Source organism: Calliphora vicina, chromosome 3, assembly GCF_958450345.1.
Source record: "Calliphora vicina chromosome 3, idCalVici1.1, whole genome shotgun sequence".
NCBI classification, from domain to species: domain Eukaryota; kingdom Metazoa; phylum Arthropoda; class Insecta; order Diptera; family Calliphoridae; genus Calliphora; species Calliphora vicina.
The window spans coordinates 29,610,505-29,631,908 of record NC_088782.1 but is presented as its reverse complement, the minus strand read 5'-3'; the positions used below and the strand labels follow the sequence as shown (position 1 = coordinate 29,631,908).

At 32.1% G+C, this 21,404-nt stretch overlaps 1 protein-coding gene across 1 annotated transcript; it reads left to right on the top strand.

The window, feature by feature from the left end:
• The first annotated feature begins 5,064 nt into the window (after positions 1 to 5,064).
• On the top strand, positions 5,065 to 16,843 carry LOC135955369 (uncharacterized). The gene is made up of 4 exons (XM_065505720.1): positions 5,065 to 5,398; positions 8,574 to 9,256; positions 9,341 to 10,926; positions 15,121 to 16,843. Exons 1-4 carry the CDS (start codon positions 5,065 to 5,067, stop codon positions 16,841 to 16,843), a joined length of 4,326 nt encoding a protein of 1,441 aa, XP_065361792.1.
• The last annotated feature ends 4,561 nt before the right edge of the window (positions 16,844 to 21,404 follow it).

Below are 21,404 nucleotides of genomic sequence, written 5' to 3'. Positions count from 1 at the left end.
GTATTTTTTACTCAAACCGAATTTTTTTTTTCAAAATTGGCCAGTTTTGCTTAAGTGAGCCAAATTTTTCTTTGGACGCTTTTGCATTAAGTTATCTTTCTGGATCATATAAAAATTCTTTTAGTCCGGAAGAAATTTTTTTTCTACAAAAGAAAAAATATATGTGCTTTTTGGGAAAAAAAACGTAAAAAATACGGCCAAATACGACAAGTTCCAAATTTGGATGCGTATAACTTTTTATAGGCAAGAGATAACTGCTAGCAACTTTCTTTTATTTTATTTAGAATTTTATCTAGCTGATAGTTTAAAAATAAATTTGGTTCCTCCGTAAGTCCGCCATATCTAAAAAACTATAAAAAGATCGAGCAAAATTAAAAAAAAATCAATAAACCTGAATATCTCTTCAACTAATAACCTACACTTGTAATTTTGTAGATCTTCTTAAGGACTATTTATATTTAAAATTTCAGCTCATTCGGATCATAAATGGATTTTTGACGATTTTTTTTAAAAAATTTGAGACCCGAGGTTATCAACTTTGAGGGGCTACGTACTGACCCCCATTAGCGCTAGGAAGCTGAACAAACGTAAATCAACTCGAAAACACCTCAGCTCAAATCATGTGAAATTTCGTAACAATATCTCAAATAGTTCCCAAGATACCGAATTATTTCCAACAAAAAAAGTTTTTAAACCACTGTGTCGGTTTTTTATATTCAATTTATAAATAATCTATTTCTAACTAAAACTTCAAAATTTCCTTAACCAGACCTACAATCTGCACTTAATGAGTATTTTTTTTGTAGCACTGTGTTATTAATCATGTAAAATATAAATATGTAAATGCATTAATATTTATCAACATTTAAAAATATAGTGGTGGTAGTTTTTTATTAAGAATATTGTCAATTTTAATTATTGTTTTCATGCCCTCCGTTGGTGGTGGAGGAGGAAGTAGGAGTGTTGGTAGTCGTGTTGATTTAATGTATATACAAGTTTGTAATTCCGTTTATAAATATTCATCAAGGACTCAATAATGTTTATATGTTGTGGATTCTTATAATATTCATCATTTATTTAGCTATTTCCGCATTTCTATCTATCTAGGGAAAACATGTGCAGTCGCGAAATATGAAACCAAAAAAATAAATTGTATTCCCGTATAACTTCTTGAAAAATTATTTAGGTTTATTGTTATTGTCAGAAAATCAGCAAAATCGGTTCATTATAAATAAATGTGGTTCTTAAATTTAGACAAATTCGAAAAAATGGGATGAAAAATTAATGAAATATAATACGAAATAGTACAATACACATCTGCTATATGAACTTTATAAAACTTGGTTTTGTTTTTTAAAGCATTTTTCCTTTTCTAGTTAAATTAATTTTTCACTTTAAGAAACTTTGTAAGGATATTAGAATTTGATGACCCCAATTCATTACATTCTGTATTACATAGTAATGAGTTCATAGGATGTAGGATAATTATACCATTATACAACATGAATGGGCAAAGGTTTATATAAGTTTGTCATTCCGTTTGTAATTTCTACATCTTTCATTGGCGACCCCATAAAGTATATGGGAGATTTCAAGTGAATAATTTTTCAACAAAATCGGTCAAGAACTCTCTCTAGTTAGAGGGAGCCAAAATTTTACATTTTGCCCAAACATGTGTTTTTTCTCATCCATGTAACTTATTATCTATTGTTCTTATCAAAATGTATCCCAAATAATTTAGATAGCTATTTCTTCAATCTTTCAAAAAAAAAAAATAATTTTTTTCCAAAATCAAAAACTTATTTGACTTTTTTTTGTTTTCTTTTTCTCGAGCTTTTTAGTCGCTTAGTGGGATATGTATCAAAATATGTGTTTTGTAACTCAAGCTATACAATTTTTGACTTTTTTTGCAAAATCAAAAACTTTGTTGACTTTTATTCAAAATGGGCCCTTTTCTATTTTTGCTCGAAAGAAAGCTTAGGTCTTTTCCTTTGAGAGTTTTTTGGTCGCTTGGAAATCGAGTGGGATATACATATATCAAAATAAATGTTTTGTAACTCAAGACATACAATTTTTTACTTTTTTTTTGCAAAATCAAAAACATTTTTGACTTTTTTTTTCAACATTTTTTATTTGCGATTCCATAAAGTATATATATTCCGAATCGTTATAGATATCGGAGTCGATATAGCCATTTCTGTCTGTTGAAATAAAATTTCCAAATAACAGTCCAACTTATAGGACCACAAATGGCTGAGATGTAAGTAAAAAACCGAGACTACCCCTAATTTTTATACCCATCACCTTCGTGAGAAGGGTATATGTATATAAGTTTGTCATTCCGTTTGTAATTTCTACATTTTTCATTTCCGACCCTATAAAGTATATATATTCTGGATCCTTATAGATAGCGGAGTCGATTAAGCCATGTCTGTCCGTCTGTCTGTTGAAATCAATTTTCTGAAGACCGCTGATATCTTTTTCACCAAAAAAAAATATAAAAAAAAAAATTAAAATTTAAAAAAAAATATTTTAAAATTAAAAAAAAACAATTCGAAAATTTTTTATTCCAAAAAATTAAAAAAAAAATTTGTTCACCTACAAATATTTAAATTGTTTATTTTGAAGTATAATTTGGTGAAGGGTATATAAGATTCGGCACAGCCGAATGTAGCTCTCTTACTTGTTTTTACTCATATTTTTTTTTCACCAAAAATTGTTTTAAATATTTATCTTAAAGTATACTTTGGTGTAGGGTATATAGATTTGGCACAGCCGATGCCGTTTATGTTTATTTGCAAATAAGATTCATAATTGACCATAGCTCCCATGTTATACCCACTTCCAATAATCACTTTAACGAGCATAAATCTCATAAAAATGTTGGATATAACAGAACAGGTTTCATATGGAAATAAATTACACGTCCGAATTTGATGACGATCGGTACATAATTGGTCATAGCTCCCATATAACGCCCACTTCCTAATATCACTCACAAAAATAAATTATTAAAATTTTAATAGAAAATAGTCATATACGAAATTCTGATTGAAAATAGCGAAGTTAGCTACATATTCGAGAATGTTAAAAAGTTTAAAGACGCAAACCGTGACCGAAATAAATTTTATATTATTACGGTTACAGTTTGTGGATTTCAGTTATCATATTTAATCGGTAACGGTATTTTCTGTTACTTCAGTAACGATATTTTTATACCCTACACCACCATAGTGGGGAGGGTATTATACGTTTGTGCAGATGTTTGTAACGCCCAAAAATATTAGTCTAAATACAAGTATACCGATCGACTTAGAATCACTTTCTGAGTCGATTAAACCATGTCCGTCCGTCTGGTCGGCTGGCTGGCTGTCCATGTAAACCTTGAACGCAGAGTACAGGTCGCAATTTTGAACATATTTCGATCAAATTTGGTACATATTATTGTTTCGGCCCAAGGACCTGAAATCGGTCCATTATTTCACCTAGCCCCCATACAAATGTCCTTCCGAAATTGGACTTTATCGGTCGTAAATGTTTAATTTATAAATGTATCTCCACAAATTGCGCTCCAAATAAGTTTTATATATACAAAATTCATGTCACCAAATTTTGTTACGATCGGTCCATAACTAGCCATAGCTCCCATATAGACCCGCATAAATCGCTTAAAAATGTTGGTATGCTCACAAAATTCAACATAGTAAACTTTCATAGAGACATAAATCACACGACCTAATTTCATGGTGATCGGTCCATAATTGGTCATAGCCCCCATATAAGGCCCACTTCCGAAAATCACTCAAAAATATAAATTATTGAAAATTTAAAAGAAAAATGTTTTTGCTTTTTTACTTAGTGTAGGGTATTATATGGTCGGGCTTGACACACCCTACTTTCTTACTTGTTTTATTATATTTTAATCAAAGATGTGTACGATAGTCGAGGTGTAAGGCTATGAATTGTAACGACAGCACAAAACATGTTACATATTTGTAAGAAAATAATATAATTTTATAAAATATAAAAAAAACTGGTTGTTCTACCAAATTTAATGATGCATTTAAACAAATGTTGACAAAAATAAATACATATTTGTGTCACTTGAAATGTTTACATTTGTTGAGCAATTTCTAATTCCATCATCTAACTACATATGTACGTAATGGTATGGCAACTTACAGCAAAGGGCAAAATAAAAGCATTTAATGGAAAATTTTGTAATTTATTGCAGTAAAAGTAACCACTTGAATACAATTAAGGGAATTTTGAATCAACTTTACAACGAATTGTGGTTGAAAAGCTTTACGAACTATTCGTGAACTATTTCCTTTAATGCTTTTCTCATAGCCACCAGGGAGCGAAAACATGATAGGTTATAATATAATTGATTAAGTTTGATTTTGTTTTCCACTACACTGTCCATTTAAGAATAATACACCAATACAGAAATTCATTCAAATTGCCAGAAAAACTACAATAACAAATTGTTAAATAAACTCCAAATATATGTATGTAAGAACTATTTAAACTATAGCAACCGTATGCGACTATATATAACCCGAATAAACAAACTAATAAAAATACTAGATACTCTACTAGTATTTCAACGAACGAAAGGAATATTCAACAAAAATGTTGTTTTTTTTATAAAGAAAATATAAAATAAATATTGTTAAAAGAAATGTTGTGTTCAAATAAAACATACTTTTATTTCGAGTTTAGATAACAACAAAATAAACTGAAATAAACTGAAACAAACCATAAATGAATGAAGAAAATATAAATTTTTTTCATTTAATTACTTATTTACAAAGTTCACCCATGAATATACATGGAAAAAAGCAGCAATGGTAAGACCAAAAAAAAAATAAAAAAAATAAAATAAGATTTGAAGAACACAACTAATAAATGAAAATAAAATATTTACAGTTTATAAAGAAATTGTTATATACAGAACCAACAAGGATTGTGAAACTAGCAAAGAAATAAGCCAAAGCCAATATTTATAGAACGGAAAAAAAACATACAAGAGAAAAGTAGTAAAGGAAGGCTTTTAATGAAATGTCTATTTCAAAAATACGAGTAAAATCGGCCGTAATAAAACATAATGACAAGACCAGCAAAGAAACAACTACAACAACAAAAACCACAACACTACCACTTAAGGGAACAAAAAATCCAATTACAACAACCACAGCATCTACAACATTTGAAACATCATCATTATCCACCCCATTTACCAGAGGATCACCCAAAACAAATGACCAAAATAAAGCCAAAATATTACCAATGTCATCATCATCATCTTCAGCAATTGCAACAACAAATAAACAAGGAAAAGCTTTAAATGCAACTACAACAACAGCAGCAGCAGCATTAGCAACAACATCTTCAAGTACTTTACCATTTCTATTTTAAATTGATATTGAAACTATTTTCATAAAACCGGCTGTGCTAAACACTTTTTTTGAAGCTAGATTTTCCCTTGAAGACAAGTGCACAGTGGTACAGATAGAATCAAAATATTTAGGAAATAATTAAGCTATCTCTAACACAGACACTTCACGATCCGCTGCGTGGATTCTCAAAGTAGTTGTTATCTCATACATGCAACATTTTTAGAAGCTAGCGAATTTTTTGTGTAATCAATGGTTTTAATATACACACAGCCTCAAAAATGAGTAAACTCCAGTGAATTGTATTATTTTTTTTTAAAATAATGAAATACTAAAATCTCCCACCTAAACTTTTTTTCAAAACCGAAACTTTTAAATTTAAATAGATGGATAGATTTTATGATTTTCATTATCTTAAAAAAATCAATTAATTCACTGGTGTTTACTCACTTTTGAGGCAGTGTGTATTCCTTAGAATCATGCTAAGTAACATGTTATGTTTATCTCTTATAGTTAAAATTTCAAAATTTCATCATACCTAGGTCTAGTTTATTCAAAAGATACACACACCCAGAGAAAACATATAATTTTACAAGTTTTGAAACCAAATCAAAATAAGTTCAAGTTTTTTTTAACAATATTATGTTCACTGTAACTATTTATATAATTACTGCAACCATAATATGTTAAAATTTCCATTCACATGATTATATTATATCATATTATGTTGTTCTCAGATTAACCATAAACCGAGAACAACATAATATGGTAAATCCTTCATCATATAAATGGTTGTGACAAACATATACTTCTTTACTACAATCATATATATGATTGCTACAATCATGTGAATCGTAACTTTAATATATTATCGGTAACCATAATCATATAAATTATTACAATGACCATAATATTGTTAAAAAACGTGTTAACATTTTGAAATGGTTACAGTAAACATGCACAACTATAATTTTTCTCTGTGTGTAGGATACAATTTTTGACCAAATTCATTAAAATCATATTAAACATTTTCAAAGCATTAGATTGACTGGTTGATGTTCTCACGGGCTCACTGCATTACCATACAGATGTTTCTAGGACCATCTATCGATGCTTCTTGAAAGTTCTATTTCTACAATGATCAACTCAAAGCTTTTATTCCATGTTGTATGTTTCACAACTGTGTTAATAATATCAACAGATATGTTAATGATGTCCACAGCTATGTTAACTGCCTTTAATCGACCGGTAAACAACATTGTCCACAATTAGAAGTCTCCAGAAATAGAGAAATATGATGCAACTTGAAACCAGCCGTTAGATACAATTTCGTAACAATATGTTACAACTTAACAACGCGTTGGTGCATTACGTCATCGACAGTTTCGTACTTGATTAAAGAAACAGGTTGCATTTTATCTTTAATCTATTACGAAACTGTCAATACAAAGTGGGGAAACTTAAAAATTAAGAATTTTTTAAAATTCAATCCAATATCGGATACTGTGTTCCAAAGAGAATCGTATCCCAGAAACAGTGTTCTGCATCGTTCAAAACAAATAGTAGTCCGACGGAGCACGGTCTGGACTATAAAGCGGGTGAGGCAAAACTTCCCAACCACTTCTTTCTAAATACGTTTTAACAGTTATTGCAGCATGTTGTCGATCGTTGTCATATTCTAGGCGTTTTTCGGCCAATGATTCCTTCAAACGTATCAGTTGCGCTCGTTACAGGTTCCCTGTGATGGTCTGGTTAGATTTCAGCAGCTCATAAGAGATTGAAACATTTTGCTCCCACCAAGTACATATAATTACCTTAGCACCATGGATATTTGGATTTGGTGTCGATTCGGCTGGTTGGCTCGACTTCACATACGATCTCTTAAGCTTCGGATTATCGTAATAGATCTATTTTTCATTCGGTACAAAAATGCTTTTCTTTTATAGCATTGAAGCAGCATTTCGACTATTCGTATTGTAATCAATTTCCCTGCTTTTTTGATGAATTCTGCTGCTCGAAAACTTTTTGAAATTGCTGATTGAGTAGCTCCCAATGAATTTTCAAGCTCTTGATGAGTTTAAAAACAATCTTCAAGGAGTATTGCCTCCAATTCTTGGTCTTCAAACTTTTTTGGCTGGCGTGGGCGATCTTTGTCATCCGTGTCAAAATCACCACTTCTGAATCGAATAAATCATCTATCGCTCGTTGAAAGAAGTAAAGCAAAACTTCCCGCATATGACGCTTCGTTGGTATAAAATTCGACAATTTCGAAGCAAAAAAAAACATTTTTAAGAGAGAATAAATGACTGAAAATGACATATAAGTTATTCAAAACAAAAACCGCGTTCAAAAGTTACGCCATCTATTGTAAATCTTGCATTTTAAGTTATTTGCACAATATTACTAAGAGGTCCGAGCCTTCTGAAGTAGACCTACATAGTTTTTATGTAAATTTTAAATTTATGCCAAATTTTCTTCAATCGCATAGCTGCATTCAAAAAATTAAAACCTGTTTTGTATGCTCCAACATGTTGTTAAATATTTTGCAAAGGGAATTTATAGCCCGAAAAATTCAATTTTTTCGAATTTTTGATAAGATTTTTAAGAATTTTGGGATTCTCAATTTGTTTCCCTTACTTTTGCAGAAAATCTTCTCTGATTTTTTTAATTCTTAAAAATTTTATACATTTTTGAAAATAAGATACAATTTCCTACACTTTGATCTTATCTCTTCCACCCCTGGGCTACCAATCGGAGGGTTGCTGGTTCGATTCCCGCCAGAGACTCTGGGCGTATCTTCAAACAAGCTAAAAACTTCAAAGATTGTGTTTGTTTGTTTATAAAAAATACAAAAACTTATCAACTAGGATAGCGAGTCATTGTCTTTATAAGCGAAGTTTGTTTTTTTAATGATTTTCTGGAAATAATACAAGTTGTTTAGACGAATGTTGCCCACGATTGGCTATTAAGTTGATGATTGTAGCTTTTACTCTTTAAATCAATATTCTGAAAATTTCACTGGTCAATTTTAATAATATATTTTTCAATCTGGCTGCTACATTACTAGCCCAATTTAAGCTGTTTTAAGTTGTTTTAAACAAATTTAATAGAAATTAAATTGAAACTAAAATAGAAATGGTGTAGTAATTAAAAGAACATCCTATTCATTCACAGCAACAACATCATCAACAACAACAACAATTTTACCTCAAACAAATTTGCTGAAAATAGAACCATTTGTTCCTAGTCTTACAAATCGACCACAAAAAACTATACGACGTTCTTATAGTACTTTATCGAATACAACATTAAAAAAACACAATATCCAGCATGTAAATAAAAACTTACTTAATCAACTAGAAATACAAAAGCACGCAAAAACCTTAAATGGCGCAAGAGTTGCAGGCAATATTAAGGGAATAAATAGTGTAATTAACGGCTTGCCCAAAGTATTAAGGCAGCCGACAACGGCAACAACGTTGCGCAGAAGACCTGCCTTAAGAGGTCCCATTAACCGACAACGTTCCAAGTCGACTTCATCATCAAACTCCAATTCGAATCGTCCCATTACAGCGGGTGTTGCTGTAAGTGCAACACCAACAGGCGGCACTCCTTGTGCCTCACCATATTCTGCCATAGTAGTACAACAACCGAATGGCATCTGTCGCATACAGCGCAATGCCAAAGAACAAGAAAAGCTACCAGATCGTATAAATTACGATAAACGTGGTCTGACCGCGATACCCATATTTGAGAATGAAACAAATCTAAGATTGTTATCTCTGCAACATAATCTCATAAATACATTTCACATACCCCAAGAACAAGACGAACTGCTGGAGGAGGAGAAGGAACAAGTAGCAGCTGAAACGGAAACGGCCACCAGCATCAGCACCACCAGAGAACAAGTAATTAATGGTATTTCTTGTAGAAATGCAGAGCTAAATATTTTAGGAAACCAAACTCATCAACATCATCAGCATTTTTACAATAACAAACAGAGATTACCTTTGGCTGTGGCCAAACCAAATGTAGAACAATTGCAACCACAAGTACCTGGCCAGTTGATGTTGCCTTTGAATGCACCACCCCTAACAAATCCCATGACTTTTGGTAGCTACATATTGCAACGCAACAAACTGCTGCACAGATCTATTAATATGAACAATTGTCAAGTGAATAACCACAAAGGCAACTTGCAACATCCGGCTCAATTACGTTTTAGCATGCGTAAATCAAAAAGTTTTGTTAGCAACTTAAATTTGCAGTTAAATTTAACTAAACGTGCCATGCAAAATCAAAAGACCGCTTTACTAAGAAGATCTGAGGCAATGGGCAACTTAAAAAGTTTCGATTCTTCCACCAGCAACATAACAACAGATTCTACACAATCCACCTTATTAACAACCGAGGTAGATGAGTCTCTAGTGGAAGATGAGGAAGAGGAAGATAGACGCTCTACCTCATACTCCCCTCTGGCAATTAAGAACAAACAATTAATCATAAGTTATGATAATATCTTTAAAAATTTAGTGTTTTTGGATTTGTATGACAATCAAATAGAACGTGTCTCAAATCTGGATGGTTTGCCAGCCTTAACAGTACTGCTGCTAGGCAAAAATCGTATATCAGACATCTCGGGTCTTTGTTCCTTAAAGTCAACTCTGCGTGTCCTAGACCTACATGGCAATAAATTGTGCTCGATTTCCAACAAAATCAACTGTCTTAAGGAGTTAAAGTCACTTAATTTGGCCGGCAATCAAATACGACAAATTAATCACAATGACTTTATGGGGCTACACAATCTCAAGGAATTGAATTTGAAACGCAATAAACTGAAACGTATAAATGGTTTTCAACATTTGCTGGCATTGGAGCGCTTATGGTTGTGTCATAACGACTTGCACAAGGTGGATGATATGTCATCGATAGCCAAGGCTCAAAATTTAGTTGAAATAACCATAGAAAATAATCCCTTAACACTGGCCGGCGATTGCGTGTCGTTTCTAGTCAGTTACTTACCCAAATTACAAACACTTAGTCAAATGCCCATCACCGAACAGGTGAGAAAAGCTGCCATGACTTGGCGTACTAATAAGGAATTATCGGATGCTAATTGCAACCTTAGCAACAGGGAGGTATTCAATATTATACGCAGAGAAGAAATCATATCGAATGCCCGAACCAATTGGGAACTCTTAAGGTCACAGCAAATGGTGCAAAACTCTTTAAAACAACAGAAGGCAGCAAATAAAACCAATACGGAGTTGGAAAAAATAACGGAAACCAATGAAAACAGTTATGAGGAATTTATTAAATTACCACCCATCGAGAGTCAGCAAATTGGCGGTGGGCCAAACAATAAAGATACTGAGGAACGTTCATCTTCTGCTTCGAGTTTGGGACCAAATGTAAATTCATCTTCCAGCTGTTATAGTTCACAAGACGAAGATGACACTGGGGTTATAGGTAAAGCGGAGAAACCATCAAATCACATTGATAAACCACCACCAACATCATTGTCGTCGTCGTTGTCATCATCGATGAAATCCAAACAACAAATGGAAAATATTATAAATCATACATCGTCAACTGACAATAATCATCACCATCAACATCAGTCATCGTCTAAGGTGAGTCAATCATGTTAGTAACGATTAAGTACACTGTTAAAAATTATAATTTTAAACTAGATAATTTTAATTAGGACTTTCAAGAGTACTAATATATCTTGATCATAGAATTTAATTTACTTAGACTAGCTCACTATCACCTAGAGTACGAAACTTCTACAAATTAAGGATGCGTTCCTCATAGGGTTTCTTTCTAAAATAAGAAATATCTGGCATTAATATGGCCCATCAATAACGAGTGTGGTTTCCATTCTAAATAAGCCAGATTCCGTTATGAATAAGTAAGTGAATCCATGATTCATCCTCCATAAATAAGAGTCTCTGGAGAGAATCGAATTTGTAATCCCCAGACTGATAGACTAGCTCACTATTAACCAAATGACCCAACTTATACAAATATAAGATGCGTTTTTATAACAAAAAGTATTTGGAATTGATATGTTCCATCAATTGACGCGTGTTGTTTTCAAGATATACTAGCCATTAATAAGTATATAAATCTGAGATTAATCATCCATAACTCAGAGTCTTTAGAAAGAATCGATTCCGTATCGATATCGCAGACTGATCCCCTATTACTAGGGGATCCAATTTATACAAATTTAAGATGCGTTCCTCATAGGATGCACAAAATTAGGATGCATTCCTCATAGTCTTTGTTTTTATAACAAAAAGTCTTTAGGATTAATATGTTCCATCTATTTATGCGTGTTGTTTTCATTCTAAACTAACCATATTCTCTCATTAATAAGTAAATAAATCCGAGATTCATTATCGATAACTCAGAGTCTCTGGAGAGAATCGATTCCGTAACTCCAGGACTAAAAGAATAGCTTACTGTCAACTAGGAGACCCAACTTATACAAATTTAGGATGTGTTCATCATAGTACTTGCTTTCATGCACAGTAAATAAATAAATGAATCCGATATTCATCCTCGATAACTCAGAGTCTCTAGAGGAAATCGAATCTGCAACTCCCAAGCTCGCTATCAACTAGGGGACTCAATATAAGTAATATAAGAAATCTCTGGGATTAAATTGAGTCGTGTTGATTCAATTCGAAACCAACTAGATTATTTCATAAGCAAACATTGAAACTGTCTGTAGATAACGTAAAGAGCAGTCGAGTGACAGAAATAGTGGAAACAGTGGATCCATCATTTGCTGCGTGTTGTTTACTTGGTAAACAAACCAGATTATTTCATGAATAAGTAAACGAATGGGAGATACGTACTTGATAACTCTTGTTAGCATTGAATATATGGGAAGCTTAGTTTGAGCTTGCCCCTGCGTTACATTGACTGAATCTCTTTCCTTTCCTCATTGTGAAAACTTCTGCAATAATCGTTGAACATTATACCTAGTTTCCTAGCTTGCGACGGAATCCAATAAGTTGTCTGGTCCTACAATCATTATATAAAGGTCATAGCAAACTCGAAATAGAACTAGTGGTTTCATTTAACCAACTAATTTTAGCAAGCCCATGTCCAGAAATATCGCAATACCTGTTAAAAAGTATTTAGAATGAAGTTGTTAGGAAGATTTCCCTCAACCGCTTTATAGTCCAGTCCGTGCACTGTACGACTACTATTTGTTTCGATCGATACATAACGCTCCCTCTGGGATACGCTTCACTTTGGAACACTTTGGCTTGTTTCATTATTGTCCTCAAAAGATGAGCAGAATCCATAAATTTTCCTCAATTCTGGAGATTTGATCCAGCAGTTATTCTAGAATATCTCGCTATCTCGTTCAGAGACATCCAGGATTTTTCGGTTAACTTGGATGTAAAAAAAAACGGTTTCAGGACGGTTTCAGGGATTGTAGACTCCACTAATCCACCTGTATTTATTCAGGATAAGTGTGAGGAAACGCTTATAAAAGAATGATTTAAGTATGTAGAAGTCATGATTATTATAGATATCCTCATAGTATTTCAAGATCCCGGCATGCCCAGAGTCCATACAAATCCATGTTGTTCCATCGTTAAACCACACCTTAGAGTTGAGTACAAATGATATCGTCATTAAATCTACTAGACAGTTAAACATATCAATATATACCTTTAATGCTCCATATCATTCTACCATACTATCACCCTAACAAATGGCTTCACTACTGTCTTGAAAATCCAATTGATACTTCTCGTAGTAATCTTCCTATTTGTCCTAATGCTCTGGCCCTATTTATCATATTCTGGATGTTAATATTACAGGATAGTCTCCTATTTATGATAACTAGCATAACCCGGTGCACTTCGCCACCCATATCCTAGTAAAATTAAAAAAATATGAATGGAAATACGAAAATAACACATACAAAATTTGAGAATCTCTCAATTACAGTTCACTTGATTTCGAAAATAACTAACTAATTTTGTATCGGAGATACCACTCCACTGCTCTGATCCCACCCATTTTTAAACCTTTTATGTAAATATCAAGCTTTACTTTAACTTTCCTTATTAAGGGGGGAGGGGTCATTGCTACTAAGCCTATCATGCTTAGCTAAACTTTGTTTTTAGCTAAACTCCGTGGAAGGGTAATAAATTGATTGATACAGAGTTTAAATTCTTTAAGAATTATAGTTCTCCAGATATTCAAAATTAATAATTTACTTTGTGCCACAACCGCTAATGCAATCCCGATAATTTTCAGCCAATCTGTGTAAAATGGTAAGAGAGCTATGCGGACAAAGTTTGAAGAACCATGCAATTACTACTTTGTATGGGAGGTGACTCACCTCCTTCTCCGACATCTCCCATTTTGGGTGCTATGCCCTCTAATCTAATTCCGTCTATATTCAGCTAAACTCCGCACAGTAATAAGAAATTAATTCGCTAAAAGTTTAAACACTTTTACAATTATAGTTCTACAGATATTCGAAATTATTTATATACTTTGTATAGGTTGTGCCACGCCCACTATTCCAATCCCGAACAATTTCAGCGAAACTATGCAAAATTATAAAAGAGCCATTTAACTAAGTTTGAAGAATCTTGCAATTATAGTTCACAAAATATTGAGAAATAACTATTTACTTTGTATGGGTGGCGACTTACCATTTTTTCCTACCCGTCCCACTTTTGATTAAACTTCATGCAGTGATAACTTATAAGTAATTGATTCGTATGAAGTTTGAAAACCGTCACAATTATAGTTCTGCACGAATTATAAAATAACTATTTACTTATGTACAATTAGAAAATAAAAAAAACTCCTTCAAAATATATTTTTGTGACTTTAAATTACTAATGTCTTCTTCTATGTTTTCTAAAACAACAATCACGTAAAACAGAGCGAAATCAATACTGTTTAATTGTTTCTCTTATTTACAACAACAAATTGGACAAACATGCATTGCTTAGTAACATCTTTAAACGCTTATAACTCTTAAAAAACTGAAAAGATTTCAATGAAATATATATCTGCACTTCTGTGAATAAATCCCTTTAAAATGGTATATTTCTTGCGCAAATTGAATGTATAATGTGAGCGTAAAAGGGGTCTAAAGAAATCGACTTGCCTATTAATAGTATGATGATACCAAGATTTATTTATATTATGTAGTTTTCAGTCTGATTCCAATCAATTTTTAGGGAATACAGTTAATAACTTTTACATCATTGTGAGAATTTCCAGTTCAGTCTTCATAGGGTTCACAAATGTCAGATTTGATGCATCTATTGGATTTTCTTCTTCCAGAAAAAACTCACTAAAGACTACAGGAAATGGAAAGTAAAATGAGGACGAAAATAATGTTTTTTCTTAAGCTCTTCGGTTTATGATATCCTTATTAGAGCTGGCATTACTGTTTGCTTGGGATCTTATGATAAGTCGATTTTTTATGATCTTCTGAATTCCTTATACGATTTGACATAATTAATTGCTTGGGAACTTAGGAAGAGTCGTTAAAATGAAACTAGGAGCAATCAAATTAGTTCCGCCTTTAGAAATTTTAAGTGTAACAAACACAAATAAATTTTCTTTTCCAACAAACATAATTTTGTTAAACTTTTACATTACACCCAACATAACTATTTTTAATATTATCCAATTTCATCTTTCAGTGCAACAATATAACCAGTACAGAAATAGCAACCCCAACAATAGCGCTAGCTAGCAACTGTGCACCCACATTAAATTTACAATTTCCTATGGAAACTAACAGAGTGTCAGCTAACCAACAAAATCAAGCAGTCACATCAGCAGCAACATCCGTATCATCTTCAATATCCTTCACACAAACAACAGCAACGACAACTGCAACGGTATCATCTTCTATGGCAGTTGTTTCTCCAGCATCATCAGCAACATTTACTAAACGCTATATGACGGGTAGTTTAATGAGATCTCAAACAATTGTGGGTACAGTAACAGGTGCAGGTGGTATTGCTGTGGGTGTTGGTTTTGGTGGCAACAATGGTGGAGGTGGAGGTTATACAAACGGATATACGGTTAAAACAAATACCGTTGCCACAGCGAATAACATACGTTACCAAAGTAAACTGAACCCTAATGCGACCACTCAAACAGCTGCAATAACCACACTTCAGCAAACAATAACAACAGCAGCAGCAGCAACAATAACAACGACAATGATGACGACTACGACGACAACAACAGGTTATTCTATTGCTAGTGCAATAGCTAGCAACTACACAAACAATAGCTTAATGGCATCATCTATGAATGCCAACAATACAAGCTTAACATCGAATACCAATAAGACTTCGGTTACAGGAGCCTCTAATAGTATTACAGGTATTGCAACAGCAGCAACAACATCATCATCAACTGGTCCCTGTGGTGCCACTTCAACTAAATTAACAGCTATTGAAAGAGAACGCGAGCAGGGTGGCGACTATTTGATCGAAATTTGTGGTCGTTATTTAAACATTTATGGTCAGGGTGCTTTACGTTTCATTGACAAACAATGGAATCCCACAAAAGCTAATGATGTTCATACCTTAAATTTCAGCTACATAAACTTCAACAATATTGCCTCCATACTGGGGCGCATTAAGGTGAGATTTACACATGCTGAGAATTTTGTATTTCGCGAAACGAACATCAACTGTTTGGGCCAGCTGAATGCATTGGCCGAACTGCAGGGCATCAGTTCGCTGAGCATCGATGAAGAGGGTAATCCCATAACCAACAAGGACTTCTGGCGTCAATATGCCATCTATCGTCTGTCGCATTGGGGTCTCAAGACCCTCAATAGTATGGAGGTTACAGCACAGGAAATTGATAAAGCCAATTCCATTTATGCCGGTCTCTCGGATCTTATACTTTGGTCTATGCCAGATGCCATGCTACAGCCATTGCTAACACGCCTACGTCTAGACGAATCTTGTACGGCCAGCAAATTGTTGCCCAAACAATGGCTGCGTAAACCTGATAACAAATCGTTGCGTTTAGTTGTGGGTAAAGAAGCTTTACAGTGGAAAAAATCAAATAATCCTGAATGTCAGCACCTACCCACACCCCAGCAGGTACGTCATCTACAAAATCAATACTATAGCGGTGACACGTTAAACACAAACTACAACCAAACTTTGGCATCATCCGCCTCGTCATCATCCGCTGCAATGATGACATCCCCAAATGTTGCTTTAACGACACGTGAACGTGGTAAAATACATTTTACCTTAATGATGGAAAATACATGTAATGCGGTTGAGAAGCTACATAAATTGGAACAAATATGGCCCACCATGCTGCTGAGCATTGTACGCAATACCTTATTAGACTATTCACAATTGGATGTCTACATACGTAATTTAATGGCGGAAATAATGAAGTAATATTAAATGCATATCGCATCTACTTACATACGTTTACGTACGAGCAGAGATTTAAAGGAATTGTGTAATTTTTTTGGAGAGTGGAGTGGTATCAATGAACTAAAGTAGTTAATTTTGTTTAAAAAGAAACAAAAAGCGTTTCTTTTCCGGTAGTTAGTATATGTCTATTCCTAAGTTCTGGAAAGGTGTACTCGGTGGAACTCCAACTGCTTCAAAATAAAATACTATATTCGGATAAGATAAGCAGATCTTCGAATTCAATTTGAACTTAATCCACTAAAACCTTAATTTGGAATTAAGAAATTTCAGCCTTTTACGCCATAAAATTATTCCAAAAATCTAATTATCCAGCTTCATTCAAAGGCTAACATTTAAATAGAATTCATTAATCGTTGTGTTAATGCATTATAGAACTAATTCATAGTAGAATTAATTCAAATTTTAATGAAAATATTTTTTCTTCATAAATTGAATTGAAAAAAATTGACTTACCCCTATTTGTAATAGATTTGAATCATTCAACACATGTTAGCAAGCTATTTTGTAAAGGATTTGATTTAAAGAAAACTTTATTGATTAATTATATAAAGAATGAATTCTTAAAGGAATGATAAGTATGGAGTACTAGGGAATTAGGACAACGAATTAATTCGTGGTGAATGCTTTAATGGAATTGTGAGAAAAATATAGTTAATTTGATTTTGAAAATTGAACAAGTTCGCTCGTCAGACCAAAAAGATGTATATGATACATATCTCTTACAGACTGTAATCGTAACTAATGTCTGACTACTTGGCTAACTCCAATTTACATATTTCGGGTCATTTGCATTAATAAGTCGATTGGTTACGGTTTTTTCTGAGAAATTTGTACAAACTGGTTTTATACAAATTGCGTTGCGTTCCATATAACCCAGTGTGAAATCAATTGTCAATTTACCGTATTTAAGACGTAGAGTGCAGTCACTTGAAACGTTTATTTTGTACTGAACTCTAACTCTATTGCAGAGTTGTCGGAGAAAGGTTTGTTTACAAGCAATCGGTTATTGAACTATCTATGAGATCCTTTTTAACTGACTATTTGAGGTGAATTAGCATCCGTACATTTTAAAATAACTAGCTATGTAGCTGACTCCATGTAACTGGTATGTGGTACTTTGGGCCAGCTATCAGACAGTCTCATTTTAATCCAAAAGGGTTCAAATAACTAGTCACTTAGCTAGTTATTTAACTAGTTGTCACTGTTAAAAAAAAAAACATTCCAACTAGCAATTAAAAAAATAATTCTTTTAAATCTCTGCACTTGCACTAACTACAAGAATCGTATACATTCTAGATAATATTACGTATTATACTTTTATAATTGGCGCAATCCTACTACTACTCCAGCATGCAGCATAATAAAGTGTTCATATTGCTTGTTAAAGTAAAAAAAACTGCAGACAAAAACACATAAAAATTAAAGCCTCTTAATAACAAAAGAGTATAGACCAATTATATACATATATAACAATTTTATTTATAAATAATAATATTTACATTCATATTCGTATATACATACATACTATATTCTTAGATAAAATAAATTTAGAGCGATTTTTAAAAACACACACTGAATTGTCTTACTTTAAACAAATTAATAAAAGCATACTTAAACTAACCAACCTCCTTATTCAAAATCAATTTTAAATTTTATAAACAAATTTCCATACAAAATTTGTTTTATAAACCTGTAAGAAATTTAAAAATTTATTATGAATAAGGACATTTAAATGTTTAACCTTCCGTTAGTCACAATCTTTTTCAATCGAGACTAGTCGTAATGTATCAAATTGTATCAATAAAAAAGGCTCGTTTGAAAATAATCCCTTAACATTTTATTTCGAAAACATAAAAACAATATTAAATTCAAAGTATTTAAAAGAGTAATACAAAAAAATTGCAGTAAAAATATTATTTTATCAAAAAATTGCTTAAAATTTAGGATATTTAAAAAAATGTATGTCAAAAAAAGGTTTGTCTGTATCAACCAAATCAGTTGCGAGTAACTGAGGGTTAACTGAACACTGAAATAATAAACAAATTCTAAATTGTTTATTTATACATATATAAAAATCACGGTTAATAAGGGTACAAATGGAAAAATTATGATAATCTGTGATCAAAAGGGCAAGTTTTTCAAACGATTATCTAAGGTATATTTTCAACCAAAAATTTATTTTTTATATGAAAATGCAAAAAAACATAAAAGTGGCTATAAGTCGGTAAATAGTGCTTCAAAATGGAAAAGGACGATCATCTGTGATCACCTATTTTTTCAACCAAACATTGATTTTATATATGAAAATCCAGAATAATATAAAATTGGCTATAAGTCGGTAAATAGTGGTCCAAAATGAAAAAGGACGATTATCTGTGATCACTTATATTTTCAACCAAATATTGATTTTTTATATGAAAATGAAGTAAATCATAAAATTGGCTATAAGTCGATATATAGTGGTCCAAATTGAAAAAGGACGATCATCTGTGATCACTTATATTTTCAACCAAAAATCGATTTTTTTAATGGAAATCTAATAAAAAAATAAAATTGGCTATAAATCAGTAAATAGTGGTCCAAATGGAAAAAGGACGATCATCTGTGCTCACTTATATTTTCCACCAAAACTCGATTTTTTATATGAAAATCCAGAAAAACATGAAAGTGGATATAAGTCGGTAAATAGTGGTACAAATGGAAAAAGTATGATCACTTATATTTTCCACCAAAACTCGATTTTTTATATGAAAATCCATAAAATTGGTTATAAGTCGGTAAATAATGCTCCAAAATGAAAAAGGACGATCATCTGTGATCACTTATATTTTCCACCAAAAATCGAGTTTTAATATGGAAATCTAGAAAAACATAAAATTGGCTATAAGTCGGTAAATAGTGGTCCAAATGGAAAAAGTACTATCATCTGTGATCACCTATATTTTCAACCAAATATTGATTTTTTATATGAAAATGAAGTAAATCATAAAATTGGCTATAAGTCGGTAAATAGTTGTCCAAATGGAAAAAATACGATCATCTGTGATCACCTATATTTTCAACCAAAAATTAATTTTTTATTTGAAAATCCAGAAAAACTTAAAATTGGCTATAAATCGGTAAATAGTGGTCCAAATGAAAAAAGGACGATCATCTGTGATCACCTATATTTTCAAACAAAAATCGATTTTTTATATGAAAATTAAATAAAACATTAAATTGGCTATAAGTCGGTAAATAGTGGTCCAAATGAAAAAAGGACGATCATCTGTGATCACTTATATTTCCAACCAAACTTTTTTATATGAAAATGAAGTAAATCATAAAATTGGCTATAAATCGGTAAATAGTGGTCCAAATGGAAAAAGTACTATCATCTGTGATCACCTATATTTTCAACCAAATATTGATTTTTTATATGAAAATGAAGTAAATCATAAAATTGGCTATAAATCGGTAAATAGTGATCCAAATGGAAAAAGGACGATCATCTGTGATCACTTATATTTTCAACCAAAAATCGAGTTTTTATATGGAAATCTAGTAAAACATAAAATCGGCTATAAATCGGTAAATAGTGGTCCAAATGGAAAAAGAACGTTCATCTGTGATCACTTATATTTTCAAACAAAAATCGATTTTTTATATGAAAATTAAATAAAACATTAAATTGGCTATAAGTCGGTAAATAGTGGTCCAAATGGAAAAAGGACGTTCATCTGTGATCACTTATATTTTCAACCAAAACTCGATTTTTTATCCAGAAAAACATGAAAGTGGATATAAGTCGGTAAATAGTGGTCCAAATGAAAAAAGGGCATTCATTTGTGATCACTTATATTTTCCACCAAAACTCGATTTTTATATGAAAATCTAGTAAAACATAAAATCGGCTATAAATCGGTAAATAGTGGTCCAAATGGAAAAAGGGCGTTCATCTGTGATCACTTATATTTTCAAACAAAAATCGATTTTTTATATGAAAATGAAGTAAATCATAAAATTGGCTATAACTCGATAAATAGTGTTCCAAATTGAAAAAGGACGATCATCTGTGATCACTTATATTTTCAACCAAAAATTTATTTTTTATATGAAAATCTAGAAAAACATAAAATTGACTATAAGTCGGTAAATAGTGGTCCAAATGGAAAAAGGACGATCATCTGTGATCACTTATATTTTCAAACAAAAATCGATTTTTTATATGAAAATCTAGTAAAACATATAATAGGCTATAAGTCGGTAAATAGTGGTCCAAATGGAAAAAGGACGATCATCTGTGATCACATATATTTTCAACCAAAAATCGATTTTTTATATGGAAATCTAGTAAAACATAAAATTGGCTATAAATCTGTAAATAGTGGTCCAAATGGAAAAAGGACGATCATCTGTGATCACCTATATTTCCAACCAAAAATCGATTTTTTATATGAAAAATAAGTAAAACATAAAATTGGCTATAAGTCGGTAAATAGTGGTCCAAATGGAAAAACGACGATCATCTGTGATCACTTAT